A 25,308-nucleotide genomic window follows, 5' to 3' on the forward strand; every position below is an offset into this window, starting at 1 on the left:
ATTCAATTTTGAAACTGAATCCTAAACTTGAATTCCGAATCGAAATAAAGGAACTGAATTAGTTCCAAAATCTAGTATCACAATACTAATTTCGAATTTAGTTCCAGCATGCAGGTTCTGAATCCTGGAACTTATTTTTGAACTAATTTCTAAAACTAGAATTAAATTCTGTAGATAAATTCAGGAATTGAATTGTGGTTCAGAAGTCAGTCCCAAAATTCCGGTTCGGAGTTCAGATCACGCGTTTTTGTCGTGAATACGACTTACTTTACTATGGGGCGCCTTTTCAAAATTTACCCTCTGAGAGAGTGATAAGTTTTTGATCGTGAATATCTTCTGTTGTATCTAATGAATCAACATAATTCTTGCAACATGCCATCGGAAATATGATCACAATTTAATGATAAAATTTTCAGTTGTGTGACATAATCTTAAATAGTTCAAAATTAAACTTTTCTTAAATGTTTGGTACAAACGAGTGTCAAAGAGGATAATTCATATGGCGCGTTTGCCTTTCTCGTATTCTGGAAGCTCATAGCTCAGTGATCTGTAGAAGGATTTATATAATCTAACTACCAATAGAATCGAAATTTTTCAACTTGAACGTGTATTGCAACAACATTGAAGTTTTTCAATAGTACACTATTGAAAAACCTGTTTGATTTAACCCATGACAGCACCAGCCAATCAGAACGCGAGATGTCTGCATCTATACAAGAGCATCCATATAAAAGTTGAGTGCTTCATTTTTCCTACCATTTGCTGAGCATCTGTTCCCGAAACAAGACACACGAGAGCAACATCGTGGACCTGTCGTCTCACTGTTTCCCGTTCTGCGTACAGGAAAGGAATTCTAACAAAGGTGATGTGAAAAATAGCGGCAGTTAAGTTAAAGCACGAGTGTCAGCACGATGACAGCGAGAACCGGATGAAAGGCAGCCGAAAATTCCAGCAAATTCAAATAGCACTTTTAAGTGCTAAAAATAATCATAAAGAATTAGTTGAATTTTATCGCTTTCCTACCATTTTCCGAGCAACTGTTGCCGAAACAAGGCACACACGAGAAGTTAAATTAATTTGCACCGTCACTAACACATTCAATTACGAACGGCAATGCGAAAGTGGAAGTGATGATGTTGAATACATCTTTATACTAGTACACAAATATGCCGTGCGAAAGAGTTGCATTCTTTAGTATGGGGCGCTTTTTGATCATGATATCTAACACATTCAATTACGGCAGGACAGTAACGCTGTCTCGCAATACGAAACAGAAAATTTTGATTTAGAAACATCTTTATACTAGTATACTTTATACAAATTATTAGAACAAATGTTTTCACTTGATTTGCGCATTCTACTTTCCAGGCGTATCAGAACTGGCTAAATTTAAAGCAATCCTAAATATTTCTTTATCACAGTTATGTGGTCGTCCTGAAAAGGACGGGGTTTTCAACTCCTCGTCGTTACGGATGGACAGCTGCAGATGGCGAGGGATGATTTTCGTTTTCTTGTAGTCGCGGGCAGCATTACCGGCCAATTCCAACACTTCGGCAGCCAAGTACTACATCACTGCCGCCAGATAGACCGGTGCACCGGCACCGACACGCTCTGCGTAGTTTCCCTTCCGGAGCAGACGATGGATTTTGCCAACTGGGAACTGCAGACCAGCACGGTTCGAGCGGGACTTTGCCTTGCCCTTAATTGTTCCTCCTGTGTGCGTGTTTCCGCGTGAAAATTCCACAAGAAGTTGTTAACCTTTAGGCAGCCAATTCAGTATTACTGACTGCCGCTCTACTAACTCTCTCTTTTATATCGTCTCACTGTTTCCCGTTCTGCGAAGGGGAGGTCCGTACACCGCTACCAGTATAAATTGAAATGTGATGTGAGAAATAGCGTCATTTGAGTTAAAGCAGCTACTCTGTATGTACGAGACACCGTCAGAACGATGGCACCGAAACAGGTAGAAAAGCAGATTTGTACCGTCACTAACACATTCAATTACGAACGGCAATGCGAAAGCGAATGTTGAACACATTTTTATACTAGTATGGGACCGTGTAAAAATATGCCATGCGAAACAGGGTTGTCATATAAACAGGTTAATCTGTTTTATTATTAATATTATTATTATTATTATTATTATTATTATTATTATTATTATTATTATTATTATTACTATTATTATTATTATTTTTCTTATTATTATTATTATTATTATTATTATTACTATCATTATTATTATTAGAATGACTCTTGCATACCGAAGATCGTCGATACATTTCAGACCAGCCCATTGCAATTGTCTCGTACTGAAATTTCGAGAAGAATCAGATATCTTCGAACTTTGTAGCATCAATAAAAATAAACTACAAATTTGTCGTACCTAGCCTGCTATATTAGCAAATTATAAAAGAATTGTTTCAAGTTTGGAATATATAGTTGTAGAATAGTAGCTGTTTAATGTAACTAATCTGTATTTTAATGTAGGTACATCGCTTCAAACTCTATTAGTGAAAAAGAGGAAATCTTGCACAATTCATACAATCAATCAACTAACTGATATTCGGAAAAGTGATGGGAGCGTATCAGTTTTTTCGTATTCACGACATCCAATTATGTCTCTGACATTACCCACCCACCTTTTTTTTTAGACCGACCAATAAGCCACCTGTCAACTTCCACATTCGAAAGAAATTGCAAGCGAGCTATGAAGATAGAGTTTTAAATTTAACACCAGAAGAAAGAGAAAACTTTTCTCTGCCGTTAACTATTATGACTTACTTTCAGCGAGTGCCGAATCATTCGGAATTACTCTTCACAGTGAATGTTGATGAATAGCGGCCCTTACACGAGCATTATTATTGTCATTTTTAATGATGTCTAAGTAATGATGTATTTCAAATTTGATAGAAATCTTGTCATTACTGCACCATTACACGTTCATAAAAATGAGATTATTTTTTAGTAATGACACTTTTAATGATAGTGTAAGGTCCGCTAATGGCTCATTGGCCGTAATGAAAAAAAAACGCGTGAGATCTAACATTTCGACGAGAACATTTCATAAGGACACATAAACCAATTAGAGTTTCTCTTTGTTTACGTTCTCTTCTTCCAATAACTCCTTAATTTTCTCATTTGAAAACAAACACGAGAAAAGGTCCTAAGTGCTAATGAGAGTTTCTCTTTGTTTACTTTCTCTTTCGATTATTACGGTCCTATCGGTAATCCTACTCTCTAACTTTTTACATAGAATGACGACTGAACCCATCGACCTTCGATCTGTAGTTAAGAAATTGTTGGAAAACACAAGAATATGCCGTAATAACTGAAAGAGAATCTGTCAGTTGCACTTGGGACCTTTTCTAATGTTCATCGAGATTTACTTACAAAATATTCGTGTGGAGTGAAAGCCAATATTTTCATTTTTCTAACAGTACTAGATATGTGATGAATATTTGTAAAACAACGCAGATATAATCGAATGAAAAAGTAAACAAAGAGAATCTATCGATTGCTTTTAAGTCCTTTTGAAATGTTTACGTCGATTTAGATCCAGAATCCAAATCTAAAATTGAATTCACGGTTGATTTTCAAATCGCGGTAAAAGTGACAGTATCTCTTTGTGTAATTTCTCTTCCATTAATTTAGTAGCGGTTTCCACGTTTATCATTCAACTATTTGTATAAAATGATACCCGAAACCTTCGACTTCCCAACAGAATTGTAAAATCTTCGAAAAATTTTATAATCGTGTCACAATAATCGAAAGAGAAAGTAAACAAAGAGAGGCTGTCACTTGCTCATTCGGCCCTTTGAAAATCAACCGAGAATTAAGGAAATACATCATTCTAAATTTTCCCGCCAAGGAGCACGGTCAAGTTTTTCTACTGTATTTGATAAGTGGTGAAAACTAAAGAATTTTTCTCGTTTCAGAGACAGAGGAACATTTTTCGACTGTATTTTGCAATCGGAATCGAATCGTAGATTGTTTGAGATCCAAAAAGAAGGAATTATGACGGACGGTGGTGGCGGTTTGCGTCCCCCTGACCCTGGAGACAAAAATGAAACGGAAATGGAAACCCAAAATGCCACAGCAGCTTAACGTAAAACGGAAACCTATCTGTACACAATTCAGGATGATGGACCGTACAGAATTTACGTGGAAAGTGCAAATGATGAGAAAATCAATAAATTTTCGTTAGGTTCACTCATTCGGAAAATGGATCAATATCGGAACCACGTAATTGAACTCAAGTACCTCGGAAGAAATAAAATCATCGTCTTCATGAATAGCTTCACGAAGGCCAATAATTTTGTTGGAGATAAGCAAATAAAAGAATGCGGCTATAAGGCGTATATTTGTATCATCTGATTTGTATCATCTGATTTGTATTACCGGAGTCCTAGCACGGTTGAGGAAATCAAACAAGAAATCGAGTGCGAAAGTCAAGTGATGGATGTCTATAGGTTAAATCGATTTGCGGATGGTAGACCGAGACCGACGAACCGAGTAAGAGTAACATTCCGTGCGAAACAGTTGCCTGAGAAAGTCAAACTCTTTTGCTGTGTCCAAAAGGTTCAGCCATTCATTCAGAAGGTTTTGTTCTGTGGAAAGCGTCATCGTTTCAACCATAAAACTGAAAATTGTAAAGGGAAGCAGCGCTGCACCAACTGTGCACAAATCCACGATGAAGAAGAAACCCACCAAATTTGTACGAATGCTACTAGATGCCTACACTGCAAGTCTTCAGACCATAAAACAACAGATGATAACTGTCCGGAAAAGGAGAAACAAAGAACCATCAAAGCCGTGATGGCTAAAAACAGTCTAACATACATCGAAGCCCGTGAATTAGTAACACCGACCTTAACCAGAAATATGTATGAATCTTTGGTAGATTCTGCAACGGATCCAACACCAGCAGAAAGTTTCTCAAAAATAGTGGCAGGAAAGTTTGTAAGAAAGTCTTCGGATGTAACAGGAACGATCCCCAAACGCAGGATGGATAACAAGGCAAACAATGGACAAATGTTCACCAGCGTGAGCCAAAATCAAAACGAAGTCAAAGAAAAACGAACGAAGACGGAAAATGGCAACCAAGCGCCAAGCAGAATGAAGCTTACATGTAATAACCGGAATAACGCATTTTCTAATCCATTTACAGTTACTGAAGAGGAACGATGGAGGAACATTATATCCGAGGCCGGGAAAGCAGCAAAGGAAACAGCGGACAAAAATATGAGAGGCACGTTTATGAACTTTTACAGTGAGTTGGTTCAGAAAAGCGAATTTCCACGTGAAGTAAAACAAACTATAAAGGAAGTATCTAAAAAACATTTCAAATTAGATAATACTATATTTTAAACTTTCAGCAATGGATACATTTGAAATGATACAGTTAAATATACAAAGCATACATAAGAACAAAGACGAATTGCACAGGATGTTGACTAGCGGCGACTACTCAGCAGCCTTGTTATCTGAAACGTGGACTAAAACAGAATATGAAGAATCAAGAAAATACAACATTTCTCACTACCACAAAATTTTAAGATCTAGAGATGATAGTTATGGTGGATCAGGTATATATTTGCGTCAAGATTGGGGATATACAGAAATCTCGTTTAACGGTATATCCAAGTCAACGCAAGTCGTTGCCATTAAAATAGTTCGATTAGATTTAGTATTGAAATAAATGAAAGTATAGGGAGCCACCACCTAATCATACAAATAAACTTCATTTTTCAAAGCAAAACAATATCAAGACCTCAATACACATATAATAACAAGAAAATACACGAAGAAATAAATAATATTAACTTGTCAGAAATAAATAGTATTAACGATTTTCAAAAAATGGTTCAAAAAATTTACAAAAATAATAAAATTAAAAATAAGTACTCTGCAAAATTCTGGTGGTCTGAAAAAGTAGACCAAGCTTGGAAAGATAAACAAAGAGCAAGAAAAAATTTCAACAAAAACTCAAACTTAGAAAATCTCATTTTATTCAAAAAACATCAAGCAATTTTTAATAGAAACAAGCGAGAAGAAATTCAAAATAAGTTTATCGAGTTTGTTTCTAGTGTTGACCCAAAAACAAGCTCGAATGAGTTATGGCATAAAATTAATAAAATAACAGGTAAATACAAAACTCAAACAAATAATATTTTACACGACGACGAAAATTTAGCAAATCAATTTATTGATAAGCACTTTGGTATAAATGACATCCAACCCCTGCAATCTTCTTATAATTGCATTAACTATGATTTGATGAACATCCAAAAATTTGAAAGAATAGTTAACAAGAAAAAAAGGTCATCACCAGGAGAAGACAAAATCACATACGAAATGCTACGAACATTATCAATAGAATCTAAAGAATCCTTAATAAAAGAAATTAATAAATGCTGGAAAAATTGCTACCTACCGATAACATTGAAAACCATTAAAATAATAGCCATTCCAAAGCCTGGTAAAGACCAATCATCAATAGCGGCCCTTACACGATCATTAAAAGTGTCATTACTAAGTAATGACACTTCTGCTCAAACACTCGTCATTACTGCATTACTGTACATCATTACTTTTTAGCATTACACGTTCATTATTAATGATGAGTATTTGTAACTACTCCAGCAATAGCAATAGCAATATTTTTATTTTCGTTTAGCTGAAAATAAATTGGATTTGCCATTGAAACGTTAAGGTTAATGAAATATTAACCATTTAAATCTATACTTTGTCATTTTTTCGCGTATAGTTCTAAAGATATTCAGCACTTCCACAAAAGAAATAAGAAGAAGAAATAATGTTGGTAATGATGGAAAATCCGGAATTCCATCATTACTCGTGTCATTACTGAACTCGTAGACCTTACACGATCATTAAAAGTGTCATTACTTTTTAGTAATGACACTTTTAATGATCGTGTAAGGGCCGCTAATAGAAGGAAAAAGACCAATATCATTAATACCAACAATTACTAAAACAATAAACACAGAAGTTCTATACCAACTACAAACCTTCCTAGACAATAATAACATTATACCTAAATCCTCATTCGGATTCCGTAAAAACAATTCAACATTAACTTGCGCTAACTACCTGTTAAACAAAGTAAAACAAAATAAACGGGAAGGGTTCCTAACAGCAGTAATATTTTTGGATCTATCTAATGCTTTTAATACTGTTGACAACTCATTGCTGGAACAAATAATGAATAATTTTTCCATACCATCAGAAATAATAATGTGGATAACAAGTTTTCTCAAAAATAGAAAAATAATATTCAATACAAGAAACAAAACCATAGATAGATTTATAAGTAACGGACTACCCCAAGGCGATGTGATGTCACCAACACTGTTTAATATATATACTGCCAATCTACATAATCTCATAGAAGACGATATTGAGCTAATGCAATTTGCAGATGATTTTGCTATCCTAATCAAATCAAATACCGTAGAAAAAATAAATAAAAGAGGACAGATTTTTATAGATAAATTTATAACAGAAATGACTAAACTGAAATTCCAAATAAACGTCGATAAAACAAAAGCAATGTTATTCCAAAATAGTAATAATACATTAAATATCAAAATTGAAAACAAAATAATCGAAACAGTAAAACAGTATCCTTACTTAGGCATAACTTTCGATAGATTTTTAAGTTTTGGAGCACACATTAAGGAGGTAAAGAGAAAAGTGAACGATAGGTTAAATATGATTAAAGTAATATCGGGAAGTAAATTCGGAAGTCACCCCCAAACCTTGATAATTGTCTATATCTCGCTTATAAATAGTATGGTAGGATATGGTTCATCGACATGTTCAAATTCAAAAAAGATTAATTTAAAAGGCCTACAGACAATCACAAACACATGCTTAAGAAGAGTGACAGGCTGTACCCGCACCACATCATTAAATACACTCATGGCGATAGGAGGTCAAAAACCGGTAGAGAAGCAACATAAACAGAATACAGCTAAAGAAATTGCAAGATATTTTCATTCCAAAAACGTAGTCTCAACACAACTCACCTATCATAATCTTATAGATATTGATAGTAACAAATTATCTTATTTAGAACAAACGTACATTGAATATCACGAAATAATTGTTAAAGTATCTCCACTGGAGCAAATTGACACAAAAATCAATATTACAGTAAAAAGCTCTTTAGAAGGAATGGCAGGAAGCAAACACAATTCTAGTTTAGTACAACTACGACAGGCTACACTATTTACTATGAACTATAAAGGTAGACCAAAACTTTTTACGGATGCATCAAGAGGACATGGAACATGTGGCGTTGGTGTATTTAACGAATACACGTACTCGAGGATTACGTTGAGACTTGAAACAGAGACGTCTATAACAACAGCTGAAATCATAGCAATAGATATAGCACTCGATGATATTGATAGAAATGAAATTCGAAACGCAGTCATATACACTGATTCAAAATCGGCATGTGAAATGATAAACAATACATTAATTGATGGTGTTGGCAGTAGATTAATTACACAAATTATTATAAAAGTACTACGATGGTCAGTAGCAATTCAATGGATACCTAGTCACACACAGATTAATGGCAATGAAATCGCAGATGCACTGGTAAAAAATGGTTAAAATGAAACTAATATCATATCTAATGTAATTCTTCTAAAAGATTCATATTTATGCATAGAACGTCGAATCACACAAGAAACCAACTCGTGGTATCATGATTATGCTGTAGTAAAAGGAAAAGGAAACAAATTTTTTGAATTTCAAAAATCAATAGAAAAGAAACCGTGGTTCTACGACAAAGGATTGACTAATGAAGAAACAAGGCTGCTGAATAGATTGCTTGCTGGTCATGATTACTCAAAATATTGGCTGACTAAAATGAAAATCGAACTAGATGAAAACTGCGAAATTTGTCAAGAGGCGGAAACCTCGCAACATACAATTCTATTCTGTAACAAGTTCACTCGCGTTCGCTCTAAATATTCGTTTGATTGCAAGTTCCCATCTTTAATTGAATTGTTTAAATCGAAAAACATCAATATTTTCAAAGAAGTAGTCAACTTTATCAAAGAAATCAAATTAGATCTATAACACATATCAACTGTATTAACAATATTCACTGCCACAACATTTTCTCCTAGTACTTTCGTTTCAGGTATATCTTCAACACTATTAATACTGTCCTTGAGACAATAAAAAGTTCAACCGACGACACGACCTGACACTCCGAAGAAAAGTCGGCATTAAAAGTGTTCGTAAACGATTTACCACCGGTTACCATAAATTGAGTGACCCCTTACTAATATAAAAAAATAATCTTTTGAGCAACACTGTTCTAGTTGCTACGAACTAGTTACCAAGTGACCAGTAGAGGTGTGCAAAACAGCTCATTTTGGTGAACAGCTCCGAACCGATCAGCTCACCAAAGTGAATCGATTCGATGTATCAGCTCATCAGCTCTTTTAGTTTAAACTTAAGGTTCATTTTGTGTGCCGTTTTTCTTATGCACCGGTTTTCTTTCATATGCATGCTCGAAATTGAATCATTGATTTGTAATGAATCAAGGAATGCAATGCGAATTAACTTATCTTTAATTGATGTCGACTAAATTGAATCTCTTAAAGAGCCGAAGATCCGATCAGCTCGTAGCGTGTTCCCTTCGTCATAATGCATTGAACTGGGTAGCAAATGAGTGAGCTGGTGAGCTACGGTTCTTTTGAAAAGAGCTGTGAGCTGTCAGCTCACTTCAATGATTCGATTCACTGGAACAGCTCAGGAGCGAATTGCCCATCTCTAGTGACCAGTGTTAAAATAAACAAACAGTGACTCTTAGCGTGAAATCGGATTGTCTACGAACATTTACAGCTTAAGGATAATTTGATGCTATAAAATCCCTTGCGAATATGTTTATTTTGTACAATATATTTTAATTAATACATAGGAATAACTCATTCCAGATTTTTGTACTCAAATTGGTCTTGTTAGTTGATGGCAAACTCGGATTCCGGTTCCGAAAGCATTGGAAGTATTGTTCAAAACACTCCACATACAACTTGAATCGATATCTCATGTAAACGATAATAAGCAAGAAATCGGTGTAATGGATATGATTTGTTTGGTTTTTGTTTTTTTATATAATTAACTTATATTACTGTGCTAATATTTGTCTGGTAATAACATTTGATAGTAGGCTTACTGTTTTTATTCTCTCAGAGAATTTTCGGAATCTTCCGTCATGGATAGGAGAGCTTTATTCCAGATGTTTCAATCGTTCGGGCTTGCTCTAAATAGATCTTTGCTAGTCATGAACGGTTGTTGCGTTAATTCAACACTCTAGCTATAGTGAAATAGATCGGATTTGTATATCGACATATATTGTTTTTTTTCTTGTTTTTCTTTACACTCAATTGACTAAGACCAGAATTCATCCATCTCAGCTCGGTTTATACGACAGCTGATAAAAATTGTGCTGGTAGGAAAATTCCAAGACACGGTGACACAAGATTTTCCACTACAATTGAAACAAGCCTCTGGCAGCGGCCAAAATCGTCCTCGATCGAATGTTCGGCTTGTGGAATGGCATCAACATTTGTTTTGTTTACATTGTAAAATCTGTTTAAAACCAGTAACCAAGGTTATGGTAACTGTTATTCAAAGTCAATAATTTATCAACTTGTGCTGCCAGTTTTAACATTTTTTTTTTTTTTTTTTTTTTTTTTTTTTTTTTTTTTTTTTTTTTTTTTTTTTTTTTTTTAAATAACTATTTATTGGAATATGAGTTAAAATTAAATTATTAAGATTTAAATTGGGTGTTCAGCCACAAGTGGTGACTTTTCAGCCCTGTTAAATATATATATGATTTGGTTATTACCATGAAGACATCATTTGCTTCCGCAATTCTGAGATTTTTGTGTAGGGAAAATTCTAAACCTACTTGTATTGTGTAATGGGGAAAAGGAACTTATATACTAACTTACTAACTAATACAGAGAGCGAATCGATTCAATTGAAGATTGCATCGATTTTTGTCGGAATTTGCTTATAATATTATGTGACATTACATCTAATGGTTCTATATTTGTGAGTCTGTGTAACTCATTTGTACTAAACCAGGGAGGACGCTTCAGAATCATTTTCAGAATTTTATTCTGAATCCTTTGAAGCGTTTTCTTCCTGGTGGAACAACAGCTTGACCAAATTGGTACCGCATAAAGCATGGCTGGTCTGAAAATTTGTTTATAAATTAACAATTTGTTTTTTAGACAGAGCTTAGAATTTCTGTTTATAAGAGGATATAAACATTTAATATATTTATTACACTTTGCCTGGATTCCTTCAATGTGATCCTTGAAAGTGAGTTTTTTGTCATACGTTAAACCTAAGTATTTAGCTTGATCAGACCATGTCAATTCCAAGCCATTCAATTTGAGAATGTGATTATTGTTTGGTTTAAGAAAAGAAGCTCTTGGCTTGTGAGGAAAGATAATTAATTGCGTTTTTGCTGCATTTGGTTTAATTTTCCATTTTGACAGATAATCACTGAAAATATTTAAACTTCTTTGTAGGCGACTGCAGATCACTCTTAGATTTCTACCTGTGGCTAACAGACTTGTGTCGTCACAGAATAGCGATTTCTGACAACCAACGGGTAGATTTGGAAGATCAGAAGTGAAAATATTATACAAGATTGGAGCTACACTCGAACCCTGCGGAACACCGGCTCGTACGGGTAGCAATTCAGATTTACAATTCTGATAGCTAACCTGAAGAGTACGATCAGTTAAATAATTTTGAATCATTTTGATCAAATAAATAGGAAACTGGAAATCAGACATTTTTGCTATTAAACCTTTGTGCCAAACACTGTCGAATGCTTTTTCTATGTCTAGAAGAGCAACTCCAGTGGATAACCCAGAAGATTTATTTGCTTTTATCATGTTCGTTACTCTGACAAGTTGATGAGTAGTTGAATGTTCATGACGAAATCCAAACTGCTCTGGTAAAAAAATTGAATTCTCATTTATATGAGTCATCATTCTTAACAAGATAATTTTTTCAAAAAGTTTACTGATAGAAGAAAGTAAGCTAATTGGGCGATAACTTGATGTTTCTGCTGGGTTTTTATCAGGTTTTAGGATAGGAATTACTTTAGCGTTTTTCCATCTTTTTGGGAAGTAAGCTAATGAAAAACACTTGTTGAAAATTTTAACCAGGAGTCTCAAGGCAACATCGGGAAGATTTTTAATAAGAATATTAAAAATTCCATCATTACCAGGAGCCTTCATGTTTTTAAGTTTTCTAATAATTGATTTAATTTCATCAAAATTCGTCTCAATAATGTCATCGTGTGATAACACTTGAGTTGAAATATGATCATATTTCAGTGAGACTTCATTTTCAATAGGACTCACAACGTTCAAATTAAAATTGTGGACACTCTCGAACTGCTGAGCAAGTTTTTGAGCTTTTTCGCCATTTGTAAGAAGTATTTGATTTCCTTCCTTGAGAGCAGGAATAGGTTTCTGAGGTTTCTTAAGAACCTTAGAAAGTTTCCAGAAAGGTTTAGAATATGGTTTAATTTGTTCAACTTCTTTAGCGAAATTTTCATTTCGCAAAAGAGTAAATCTATGTTTAATTTCTTTTTGTAAATCCTTAACTATGTTTTTCATAGCAGGATCACGAGAACGTTGATATTGTCGTCGACGAACATTCTTCAACCGAATGAGCAGTTGAAGATTGTCATCGATGATAGGAGAATTTAATTTAGTTTGAGCTTTGGGAACTGAAAGATTTCTAGCTTCGATAATATAATGATTCAAATTATCAATTGCTGTGTCGATATCCGCAGAATTTTCTAAAATAGTTTCATGATCCACATGATTTTCAATGTGAGATCTGTAATCCAACCAATTTGCTCTATGATAGTTGAAAATAGAACTAATTGGATTAATTATAGCTTCGTTGGAAAGTCTGAATGTTACAGGAAGATGATCTGAGTCAAAATCAGCATGAGTAATCGGTTCACTACAAATGTGACTTTGATCTGTTAGAACCAGATCAATTGTAGACGGGTTTTTCACGGAAGAGAAACAAGTAGGATTACTGGGATGAAGAACTGTAAAGTAACCAGCTGAGAGTTGATTATGAAGTATTTTACCATTACTGTTATTTTGCCTACAATTCCACTGGACATGCTTAGCATTTAAGTCCCCTATTACGAAAAATTTCGATCGATATCTTGTAAGTTTTTGCAAATCGCCTTTAAAGAAATTTAATTGTTCGCCGGTGCATTGGAATGGCAAATATGCTCCAGCGATGAAATAAATTCCATGAATGGTTTCAACTTCGATTCCCAAGCTTTCAATAACTTTAGTATTGAAAGAAGGTAAAATTCGATGTTTAATTTGCCGTTGGACAAAAATGGCAACTCCACCACCAATTCCAGTAAACCTGTCAAATCGATGAACCACATAATGTGGATTACTTTTCAATTTTACATTTGGTTTAAGAAAAGTTTCTGTCACAATGGCAATATGAATTTTGTGAACTTTGAGAAAATTATAAAATTCATCTTCACTCGATTTCAAAGATCGAGCATTCCAATTTAAAATATTCAAATAATTATTTAACATCACTGTTAAATTTTAAATTCATTATAATATTATTTGCAAATTTCCATCCGATTTGAAATGCTTCAAAAAGTGATGAAGTCGAATTCATTTGGATGATCATTTGAAAAAGTTGATCTTGTAGGTAGATCATTTTATTTTCAGTTATATCGCCTAAATCGACTTCATTTAAAGAAGCGAATGGCATTGAAGGAATATTTGTAGGTAGACTGCCATTAGAAGAAGATGATTTGGCCGGTCTACCTATTAATAAATTGTTTTCGTTAGCAGAAGAACTGCAAGGCGGTCCTGTGTTTTGATTATTTACATTAGAAGAAATAGGAGATAGATTTCTACCTAATATACCAGCATAAGTGAAATTAGAAGAAGATGATGACGAGGTCGATCTACCTGTCAATAAATTGTTTTCGTTAGAAGACGAATTGGCAGGTGCCTTAGAAGAATTTTCAGGTATGTTCTGTAAATTTAAGGTCGTTGATTTGACTTGTTGTCTAAGCGAACGAGCGTTTAAAATTTTTTCCCTGACAGGACATTTCAAATAATTGGATTTATGATTTCCATTGCAATTTGAACATGAAAATTTATCAGTGGTTTCATTCATTGGACAAGCGTCTTTCGAATGCGATTTACCACAATTCAAACACCGTATATCCATATGACAATTTTTGGTTCCATGACCGAAGCCTTGGCAACGACGACATTGCGTTAAGTTTGCAATACGATTATGCCGTTTATAATGTTCCCAATGAATTTTAATGTGGGAAATGAAACGTACTTTTTCTAAAGTTTTCAAATTGTTTACATCACTTCGATTGAAGTGTATTAGGTAAAGTTCATGGGAAATTCCAGAGCGTGGTTTAGAAGTACCATTCGCTCTTTTTTTCATAAGTATTACTTGGGAAGGGGCAAAACCAAGCAATTCTTTTAGTTCATTTTTAATTTCATCAATACTTTGATCATTTGATAATCCTTTCAAGACAGCCTTGAAGGGTCTGTCTGATTTTATATCATATGAATAAAATTTATGAAGTTTTTCGGACAAATATCGAATAAGACGTTCGTAATCTTCCAATCCATCCACCAAGACTCGACATTCTCCTCTTCGTCCGATTTGAAATGAGACTTTTACTTCCGGGAGAAAAGTAGAAAGCTCAGTACGGAATGCTTTGAAGTCGGAAATCATCACCGTCACTGGTGGCATAGATTGATGTTTCTTCCCAGAACGACAAGCGTCCATTTTAGGAATTTTTGAAGAATTTTCTTCTATGTCGCTACAATCGGATTCAGGAAGAATCTCGTAAATATTGTTAGACGGCATAGGATCAACGGTAGGGAAATCCGTCCGTTGTCTTTTATTTTTACATTCAGATTCTATAAGATCGTGAATGTTATTAGAAAAATGTTGAATAACGGATTGTGATTTATTCCGTATTGAATTATTTTTAGCCTTAGGCTTGTTGCCTTTCCGGTTGGACGCAGGCATTTTTGAAATTAATGAAATTTTAAATTAAATTAACTAGGCTAAATTAGTCTTCGATTAGACTCCTAGCTAGCCTTAAAAAAGGCTGATTAATTTCTTAGTCACTCTAATATCACTCTTTGTATCACTTAGTCACTCTAATATCACTCTTTGTATCACTTAGTCACTTAGTTAGTGATTCAGGTAGCCTTGAAAAAGACTGAAGCCTTGAATCAATGAAACTCTAGGTAGCCAGAAAAAAAATTCCAGGAGCCAAGAGCTATACGCGTGCGGTGCGAACGACTGTTCAACACCGACTGAGGGTTTTAACATTTTTTCTAGAGATTTCGTTTTGACATTACCAGTTACTGAGGGGTAGTTAAATTTGCGATACAGTTTCGATAGGCGAGTGGCAGGTCGTGTCGTCGGTTCAACAGGGCAATATAGTCACAGTCACTCAGCCCTAATTCCGAGTAGTCAACAGACTACTCACACAGAATGAAGAAGAAGAAGAAGGAAATACATTCAGTACCGAAATCTAGTCAGTTCCAGAATTCAAAATTAGGATTCACAATATGTGAATCAACCCTAAAAGTTTTACATTTTGTGGCATCTGTTTGTTTACATGAGATTTCCAAATTCCAAAATAAAATCGTTTCAAAAAAAAGAAAGATGGCGGAAAGAGCATCACGCGGAAAATAGCGTTTACAGAATATCAGTTATAATTGAAAGGATACAACAAAAACTACCTTAAATAAGTCTATAGATCTCAACATAGAAATAAGTGATAACTTTAAAAAGTTCAATCCGTCAACAAAAATTATTGAATACATAAACTATAAAGTACAAAGGGAAAAATCACATACATAACCTCAAAATAAATAGCCTCAAAATAATATGTACAGAAAAACACAGATCATCACACGAAATCGATACTGCAAGGACACACAAAAGGCAGAAAATACAGCCAAAGATAAACAAACTCAAGTCCTGAAAAAAACGACAACCAACCCAGCCAAACAGGTAAAAAATAAAATCACATCCACAGTAATCGAGATTTTTCCAGAACATCCTCATATAAACTCTAACGAGATTTACCTGGAACCCATCGATCCGAAAAACCAAACTGTCAAACACCCAATAGAAATCGCAAGAATTCTATCCAGAGGAGGTGCAAAAGGACTCACAGACGTGAAAAAAATCGGAAAATATCGGTTCAAAGCGATTTTCACATCCAAAGAAGAAGCGAAAAAAATTACAAAAGTCAAAATAGAGGACGATGGACTAAAACTATACTCCCCAAACATTTTTAGAAATACAGTGTGTCTAGTGAAAGGCATTCCAAAAGAAATCGAGGAGGACGAACTTAAAGAAAATATAGAAACTCCAAGCTATGTACTTACTAAAATAGAAAGAATTCAAAGAAAAGGAAACAAACTAAATGAACTGATTAAAACTGAGAATATAAAACTAACCTTCAAAGGCACAGAATTCCCAAAACACGTCATACTATACGGAATTAGATTTCCAGTGGAACTATATATCTTCCCAATCAAACAGTGTATGAACTGCTGGATATTCGGTCACAAAACAACCAACTGCAGAAGAATCAAAACTTGCAATCACTGCGGAAAAACACACAAGGAAAACCAAACCGATACCGATTGTACCAGTCAAATAAAATGCTTGAATTGTGGTGGTGAACATAAATCCAACGACAAGAACTGCCCTGAGAGAAAACGCCAACAGAAAATCAACGAAGACATTCAAAAAAACAAAATCACATTCATAGAGGCCACAGAGAGACACCGTAAAATATACAACGAATACGAGCTGCTAAATTCTCTGGACGAATTTCCAGAGCTAGAGGAACCGGAGCATATAACCTATGAAAAGTGGAAAACTTGGAGAAAAAACATCAAACGCAAAATACCAAACACACGTAATACAACCCAAGATCAAAACAAAGAAAAGCATCAACAAAATCAATCATCCAATACATCCAGCAGATCCACGCTATTCGAAAATCCTTATCGAACTTCGGACATTGAAAGGCTTACACGAAGCATTGAAATACTGAACCATAACCTCAACATATTTGGTAAAATCATTAAACTGAATCACAACATATCGGACGAAATTAACCAACACGGAGAAGATATATCCCTGGAAAGGCTCATAATCAAAATAAGCTCAGTTCTTAGAGACATCATTGAAGATTTTAGTGAAAAAATAGCAGCAGAACCCATCAATCAGAATAGCGTCAACATTACAAATGTACAAACGAATTAAAATACTACAATCAAACATCCAATCTCTAAGACCATCCGAGAAAAGAGAAGAACTAGCATACCTTCTCAACGACGAAAATATTGATATAGCATGTCTCCAAGAAATCTGGCTTAATGACAAGGAACACTTTAGAATCAAAGGATACAAATTTGTGAGCAAACGAAGACCGGAAGGATACGGAGGTGTGGGTTTATTGATCATAGATCGGCTTGACTTTGAAGAAATTAAAATCACATCTCTGAGCCCGATTGAAATTGTGGGAGTGAAAATTCTAAATCTTGGCAGGCCACTGTCAATATTCTCTATCTATGCTCCACCAGACAGCAACTTCTCGAAGCAATTGGAAACAAAGTTACCGGAACTTTTCGAAACTATGGATAATCCCCACGAAGACATCGTAATCGCCGGAGACTTTAATGCACACCACCCACTATGGGATAAAACGAAGAAACCGTGCACAAAAGGTAAAGCCATCGTAAATGCCCTAGATACAACTCATCTGGTAGTCATGAACGACGGAACAATGACCACCGTCCCCAGAGTCAACTGCACACCATCAGCAATAGACTTGACGATAGTATCCCCCAACATCGCTAGCAAAGCGACCTGGAAAGTAGAGGAACACTCCTTCGGAGGATCACATTTGACCATCAACACCGAGATCCAACTAAGCTCCCCCATAGTGATGGGCACATTCAGAAAAGTTAATGTTAAAAAAACGATTAATGAGATAAACCAGATGAACCCACAATTTATCTATGATGTAAACGAGATGCAAAATATTTTTGAGGAAGCAATCGAGAACAACAGCTACATAATAAGGAATAAAAAAGCAAACTTTTTGAAACGTTGGTGGAGCCCGGAAATTCAAAAGGCATACGATTTGAAAAGACAACAAATGAGGGAGCATAATAAACAAAAAACTCTAAATAGCCAACTTCTATACCAAAAAGCTGATGCCGTGTTCAAAAGACTAATCAGATCTGCAAAACGCAAAGACGTCCATGAGCTACGATCCAAAATCGACAAAGACACACCACCGCAACAAATTTGGAATATCATCAGAGGAATTAACACGGCGATAACGGAAAATAACAAAACTGCAAAACACGTAGTATCTAAAGAAGTCGCGGAAAAATATCTAGAATCGATATATACCACCCCAATTTACTGTAAACTTGCAAGCTCCCCGATTTGGTCGGCCAGTAACAGCAAATATGAAACACCCATTTCCACCGACGAATTCAACAATGTTATTTTCAAAAAGAAAGACCACTCAGCACCCGGAATGGACCGGATCTCCTTTCAAATGCTAAAAAACATAAGAATGGACATCCGACTGGAAATATATGAGAAATTGAACACGGTGTGGATGAGTAAAAAGATACTCAATAAATGGCGTGAGGTGAAACTCATTCTAATCCAAAAACCGAATTACCCATCTACCGCAATCGAAGGAAAAAGAGGCATCGCTCTGATGAATGTTTTCCTAAAAACAATAAACGGAGCTATCAAAGACCGATTGTACGAATACATGGAAGCAAACAACCTATTACCGGAACTTTCATTCGGTTTTCGTAAGAACCACTCAGCGATCGGTTGTGTCAACCACGCGGTGAACCTAATATCAGAAGCCAAACAAAGTAAAATGGAATGTATAGCAATTTTCATCGACATCAGCAAAGCCTTCGACTCAGTAGACACCGAAAAACTCGTTCTAATGATGAATGAAAAACAAATTCCGTATGGAATAGTTCACTGGATACACGAATATCTGCGAAACCGAAAAATCTCCATCCAAACTGCGGAAGAAGTAGTGTCACGTGTAACGAACCTAGGATTGCCACAAGGGTGCCCTCTATCGCCAGTGCTGTTTAACCTATACACGGCGAACCTTCACAAGCACAACATAGATGAAGCCTACCTCTTACAATTCGCCGACGACTTCACTCTGGTAGTCACAGGACAAGGCTACGAGGCTCAGAACAAGGCAAACAAATTCATAGAACACCTTCACGTAGAACTAGAAAAACTGAACTTAAAGATCAATCCAAGTAAATGTGCAGCTATAAATTTTGGAAGAATAGCAGACAGCAAACTAAAACTAAAGCTTAGAAACGTCCCAATAGAGGTAGTCAACGTTCACAAAAGTCTAGGATATGTAATAGACAAGACGCTCAAGCACAGAAAGCATATTGATCATTTAGTGGGAAAAGCGGAGAGTAGTCTTAACCTACTAAAAATGATATCCACTCGTAAAAGCCCAGCAAACCCAGAAACAGTAGTCAAGATTGGAAACGCGCTAATCAAGTCAAAGCTTGAATACGGAGCGCCCATATACGGGAAAGCTGCAAGTTGCCATATAAAAAAAATCGAAACCCTCCACAATTCCTATTTAAGGCTAAGCATGCGCTATCTGAAAACCACACCAATAAACGTATTGCTGGCCGAAAGCGGAGAGGTACCAATGTCTATAAGAATCGAATGGCTAACACTAAAAGAAGCAATAAAATCTAAATATCACAGAGACCCTAACAGTAAATTCATTTGCATGGCCCCACAAACAGGAAAAAGCAAAAATACATATATAACGGAAGTAGCAGAAAAACACACGGATGTTTTTCATCAGATAAGATGTAAAAGTTCAACAATATTAGAGGACACGATGAAATGGAGCAGCACCGGGTGCGGAATAGAAACAGAAATCGAAGAAGGATTACAAAGCAAAGCACAACAGGCAAAACAAATCTTAAAAGCCAAAACAACCGAACTGATAAACACTAAATATCGCAACTTTAACAAGATCTACACTGATGCATCAAAAACAGCTGAAGGAACAGCAATCGCAGTGATCGAACCTGAAGCAAATATGGAAAGGACGATGAAAATCAACAATAACTTCAGTATCACCAATGCGGAGTTACTAGCAATACGAGAAGCAACCCAATATATAAAATCGAAGAGGTATAACAAGGCCGTGATATTGACAGATGCAAAAAGTGCCTGTGAAGCTTTAAAAAATATCGGAAAAACGTTCACGAATCACATTGTATACGAAATCAATATACTTAGACAGGAACATCGCATGAACCAAATAAAAATACAGTGGATACCTAGTCACGTGGGAGTTACCGGCAACGAACTCGCAGATCAAGCAGCTTTACAAACCACCAAGGGTAAGCAAAACAACTTCGAAGTACTCACACTAGGAGATTCATTAAAATTAGCGAAAAATGAGATCTGGAGCAGCTGGGAAATAATATACTCACTCCAATCGACGACCAAAGGAGCATTCCACTACCAGTTCGCAAAAAAACCCGGTAGAAACACTTGGTGCAAAGGAATCCCACTATCCACCCTGGAAAAGGTAACAATGTCCAGAATCCGATCCGGTCACTGCATGACAAAAGACCGCTTGTTCAACTGGAAATGGGTTGATAGCGAAAAATGCGATGAATGTGATGAAAAAGAAAATATTGAACACAGTCTTTATCACTGTAAAAAGTACAACAATATAAGATATAAATACCAAATTCTCCATGACAACAAACCTCTCAATCAAATACTCGAACAAAACAACTACAAGGAATTAAAAGATATCACGAAATTTCTGCGAGAGTGCAAAATACACATCTAAACAAAACTACATCTAAAACCAAAACAAAACTACATATAAATGGGCGAGATAGATCTTTATAGGTCCCAGCCCTGTCAACGTTGACACACCAGCAAAAAAAAAAAAAAAAAAAAAAAAAATTAGGATTCAGTTCCAGAGTCATGGTTTAAATTTCTGAAACTGTAATCTGGAACTAAATTCTATTACTGAATTCCGAAGTCAAATTCTGAAATCATCTAGAATTCAGGTGGACCAGAATCAAATTCAAAAAATTTTGAATTTGGCAATGTAAATAACCCTCCAGAGGTTAGCCTTTTTTGTGCAAACGTCCTACAGTAACTATTGTTTTCTTCGCGTTTCATCTTCGAATCGCCAGTGCACAACAGCACTCGTGTTGAACTACTTTGCCTCTTAGCAGTTCAATTCTAACACGTTATACCATTTTTCTAATCGAGTCGAGCTATTACAAACTGTTAAGTAGACGTAAAGCACAAACACTGTTTGGAGCAAGAGCTTCGGGCAATGTTTTTAGTCGTTATATGATGAGTCGCAACTCCCAAGTCCTTATCTCATGCCTATTGATGGCCAGCGTCGAATGGGTGCTATTGGTAGTAGGGAATTATCGGAGGTACCCGCAGAATGAGGAGTTGCGAGCGAACAAGAGCGTAATATTCTTACGGCGGGCAGAATTGACACTCTTCCGCAGTTGTCAGTTGTGTGAGGGTGGGCATCAAAAATATCTTCACCAGCCTTAGAAGCCGCTCGTAAGAAATAGTGGCAAATAATCAAGAATTAAATAGGAATCAAATTTATTGACAAAGGTCTAGGGCACGAAAAAGGACTAAAATGCGAAACTTGACACATGGAACTACACAGAATGAAAATATTCGTGTTAACCGATTTGAGAGTTGGAAAAGACAATAGATTTCCTGTTTTCGAGAAAAATCAATCCTGGGGAAGTTCATCATATGATTTGAAAGAAGAAGTAAACTTGTTTATACTAATGTTTAAATTTACATTCACTTTCATCAAAAGGACATCCATCAGGATGATGGCCATAAAACCAGCATGGCCTCTCCTTCAGGTTTACTAATCTTGGGTTTTTTTGCTTCTTCGCTCGTTTCTGCATTTCGACAGCACTTTTACTGCTCTCTCCTTGCTTGGTAGGAATTCGTAATTGAACGTGTCCATTCAGTACCTGGAAAATCTGATGATTATTTTTAAGCAGCGTTTGCAGTCCGCCACACTCGGATTTCAAACTGTTCAAATTGTCCTGCGGAATCAAATTCACCAAATCACTAATGGAAACTGTTCCCCCTGCGTTCCATTGTTTATCCGGAAATTCAGCAGCTATTCTTTTCTTCGCTATGAGCGTTTCGAACACAATCCGAACTATCTGATCTATAACATTACGATCGATTTTTGTACAGTTTTTCACCTTCTCGACACTTTCCCGAGGTTTGAAAGTAGAAGACCAGTTTCCATCGGTTTCTCGGGAAATGTTAATTCTAGAATCTATGAACGTCTGAATGTTTTTACAATGCATTTCGAATTTATTTTCTGCATATGTTCGTCCCGAACCGATCAAGCAGGTTCGTTTAGTACTAGGAATCTTTAAACGGTCGATCGCTGTGTGAAACCCACAAACATCCGAAATTTGTTGCACGTAGCTCAAAAATTCATGGTACTGACTTACACCTGAATTTTTTCGTTGAAATTTATTTCCATCGAATTCGAAAGCACAACAGGGAAGCAGGAAGTATCGACAGTGGTACGAGCTTCTAGCTGCTAAAACTGGAACCCACGGTGATAACTCATCAGAATGATTTCCGATTATCCAATCAGTGTTCGGAAACAACGCTTGGTCTGATGGAACAATGGGTTCCACCTTGAGTGTAATGTTTTTTGGATAAAGATCCCAAATTTTACGTTTCCTCACATCCACTCCATATCCGTCATGACCCTCCGAGACAAGAATGTAAACTAACAAACCGTTTCCGCAGCCAACGTCGACAAACGATTGCCGGTGTTCACTGTTGGTGGCTTTTCGTTCTTGTTGCCATAAAAGCAACAGATAGGTGGCAATTGCCACATCCTCGTAGACGTATTTTTTCGGATCAGTATTTTCCGGCCATATACGAACCATTTCGGTTCCGTATTTAGTCTTAAGATTGCTGTACAGTTGATTGTATTCTTCTAGATCGTTTATGAGAGAAAGCGAAACTATTTCTGCTTTAACATCATCTGAATTTTTCTGTTTCAGAGCATCTAACCACTTGAGAAGCCGTGGAAATAAAACATCTTTCAACCAAATCGCAGATTTCTCATCTGAATGTTTGGAACTACACTTAATTGATAGATTTCCGTTGCGCAGTTCTATTCCGTAGATCATTTTTGGTATTAAATTATTCTCGTCGTCTTGAAGGCACTGAAAGTGTACCGACTGGCAGTCAAAATCTAATAAAAATAATATAAATTTAAAAACATTTACTGTAGTCTCTGCTAAATATTACCAATCAATACAAGCACATCCAGTGGTCGGAATACATGCAGGTTTCGCGGTAGCAACCTATTGAGTATCAGATACCCTGTTCCTTTCCCCTGATCGGAAAATTCTAATTCGTTATTGGTCCCGGACGTCAGATAACGAAACATTAAACCATATTTACGGCACAAATCTGTTATAATCTCCGGAAATTCCTTCTGCATTCTGTGTTGTGATTTGAAATCACGAAGATATGCGGGTATGTCCAGTGGCTGCTCGTCCACTGTCCGATAGGAAACCGAAAATACTTTAGTGATTCCGAATAACTTCCTATTTACGACATGTGGTTTGAATATGTAAATGTTGATCGTTTCAAAAAAAATCTGGTGTGAAATTTCTGCAATATCTTGAGAAATCAGTGCTTGGTCCAACATTTCTATCGGTATGTAAACACGACTTTTGGCAAGATGGACCGTGAGCGGTCTTAGCCGTCCTTATAGTGACACCACAAAGAAAAAAAAACACGACTTTTCTTCTTAAAAAAACAATCACACACTTATATGAAAACAGTCACTTTAAATAATTTATAACACTAAAAAATCGAAGGAAGTTACCCACACTCAAAAAAATCCACACGTTAATATTATGTGAAAAAACACGTAGATTCCAAAAATGGCTTTGTCATCGAAGTTTACGTGATCTTCTTAACAACCAGCGGATCATGATTGAATATGAAATGAACCATATGTCAGAATTATTGCTGTTGTCACATATATTTTATGACGCACTTACTTGAATTCATTTTGTCATGTTCAATTTGTGCTCGCAATATGGCGTCAGTTCAAAAACCTAGAACAATCAACATAGGCCAAATCACTTTTGACCCTTCTACGGTATTTATCACAGTGATTTTAGGGTAAAATACATTATTAATATTGATTATAGAATTTTATAGTAACAATTGATTGAAAATAATGTGACTATTAAGTAAAATCGACGACACGACCAGACACTCCGAAGAAAAATCGGAATAAATAGTGTTCGTGAGCGATTTACCACCAGTTACCATAAATATAGCGACCCCTTGAAAATGACAAAAACTAACTATTCGAGCAACACTCTTTAAGTTGCTATGAACTAGTTACCAAGGAGCACCAGAATAAATAAACAAACAGTTTGAAATAGTTATGGAATAATTCCACATTTCATTATTAAAAATCTTTTAAAAAAATTGCTGATGACGTGTCTGGATCGATAGCTTCCGTTCGAAAAGCTGTTTCTACACTAGAACAAGAAACGATACAGATCCGCGACGTCGTTTGTCAAAAGTTTGATGATGCAACCGACGACACGACCTGCCACTCGCCTATCAAAACTGTATCGCAAATTTAACTACCCCTCAGTAACTGGTAATGTCAAAACGAAATCTCTAGAAAAAATGTTGAAACTGGCAGCACAAGTTGATAAATTATTGATTTTGAATAACAGTTACCATAACCTTGGTTACTGGTTTTAAACAGATTTTACAATGTAAACAAAACAAATGTTGATGCCATTCCACAAGCCGAACATTCGATCGAGGACGATTTTGGCCGCTGCCAGAGGCTTGTTTCAATTGTAGTGGAAAATCTTGTGTCACTGTGTCTTGGAATTTTCCTACCAGCACAATTTTTATCAGGTGTCGTATAAACCGAGCTGAGATGGATGAATTCTGGTCTTAGTCAATTAAGTGTAAAGAAAAACAAGAAAAAAACAATATATGTCGATATACAAATCCTATCTATTTCACTATAGCTAGAGT

At 35.8% G+C, this 25,308-nt stretch overlaps 1 protein-coding gene and 1 long non-coding RNA gene across 2 annotated transcripts; both read right to left on the bottom strand.

Moving 5' to 3' along the window:
* Window positions 1-20,412: 20,412 nt before the first annotated feature.
* On the bottom strand, window positions 20,413-21,052 carry LOC131435034 (uncharacterized). Its single transcript, XR_009230426.1, has 3 exons — window positions 20,936-21,052; window positions 20,676-20,829; window positions 20,413-20,611 (listed from the first exon to the last, which is right to left on the bottom strand). It is a non-coding gene; the product is annotated as an uncharacterized LOC131435034 (long non-coding RNA).
* Window positions 21,053-22,013: 961 nt separating this feature from the next.
* Window positions 22,014-24,023, bottom strand: LOC131438047 (probable tRNA (uracil-O(2)-)-methyltransferase). Its single transcript, XM_058607824.1, has 2 exons — window positions 23,536-24,023; window positions 22,014-23,479 (listed from the first exon to the last, which is right to left on the bottom strand). The coding sequence occupies exons 1-2, from the start codon at window positions 23,939-23,941 to the stop codon at window positions 22,023-22,025; spliced, it is 1,863 nt and encodes a 620-aa protein (XP_058463807.1). The 5' UTR covers window positions 23,942-24,023; the 3' UTR covers window positions 22,014-22,022.
* Between the last annotated feature and the right edge of the window lie 1,285 nt (window positions 24,024-25,308).

The sequence above is a fragment of the Malaya genurostris genome, chromosome 3 (genome assembly GCF_030247185.1).
Source record: "Malaya genurostris strain Urasoe2022 chromosome 3, Malgen_1.1, whole genome shotgun sequence".
In the NCBI taxonomy this organism is placed as follows: Eukaryota; Metazoa; Arthropoda; class Insecta; order Diptera; family Culicidae; genus Malaya; species Malaya genurostris.

Bases quoted from the DNA above. Each gene is read 5' to 3' on its own strand.
- LOC131438047 (XM_058607824.1), bottom strand. From the start codon at position 23,941: ATGTTGGACCAAGCACTGATTTCTCAAGATATTGCAGAAATTTCACAC. The intron at 23,480-23,535 runs GTAATATTTAGC...TATTTTTATTAG, and splicing joins GGATGTGCTTGTATTGATTG to ATTTTGACTGCCAGTCGGTA.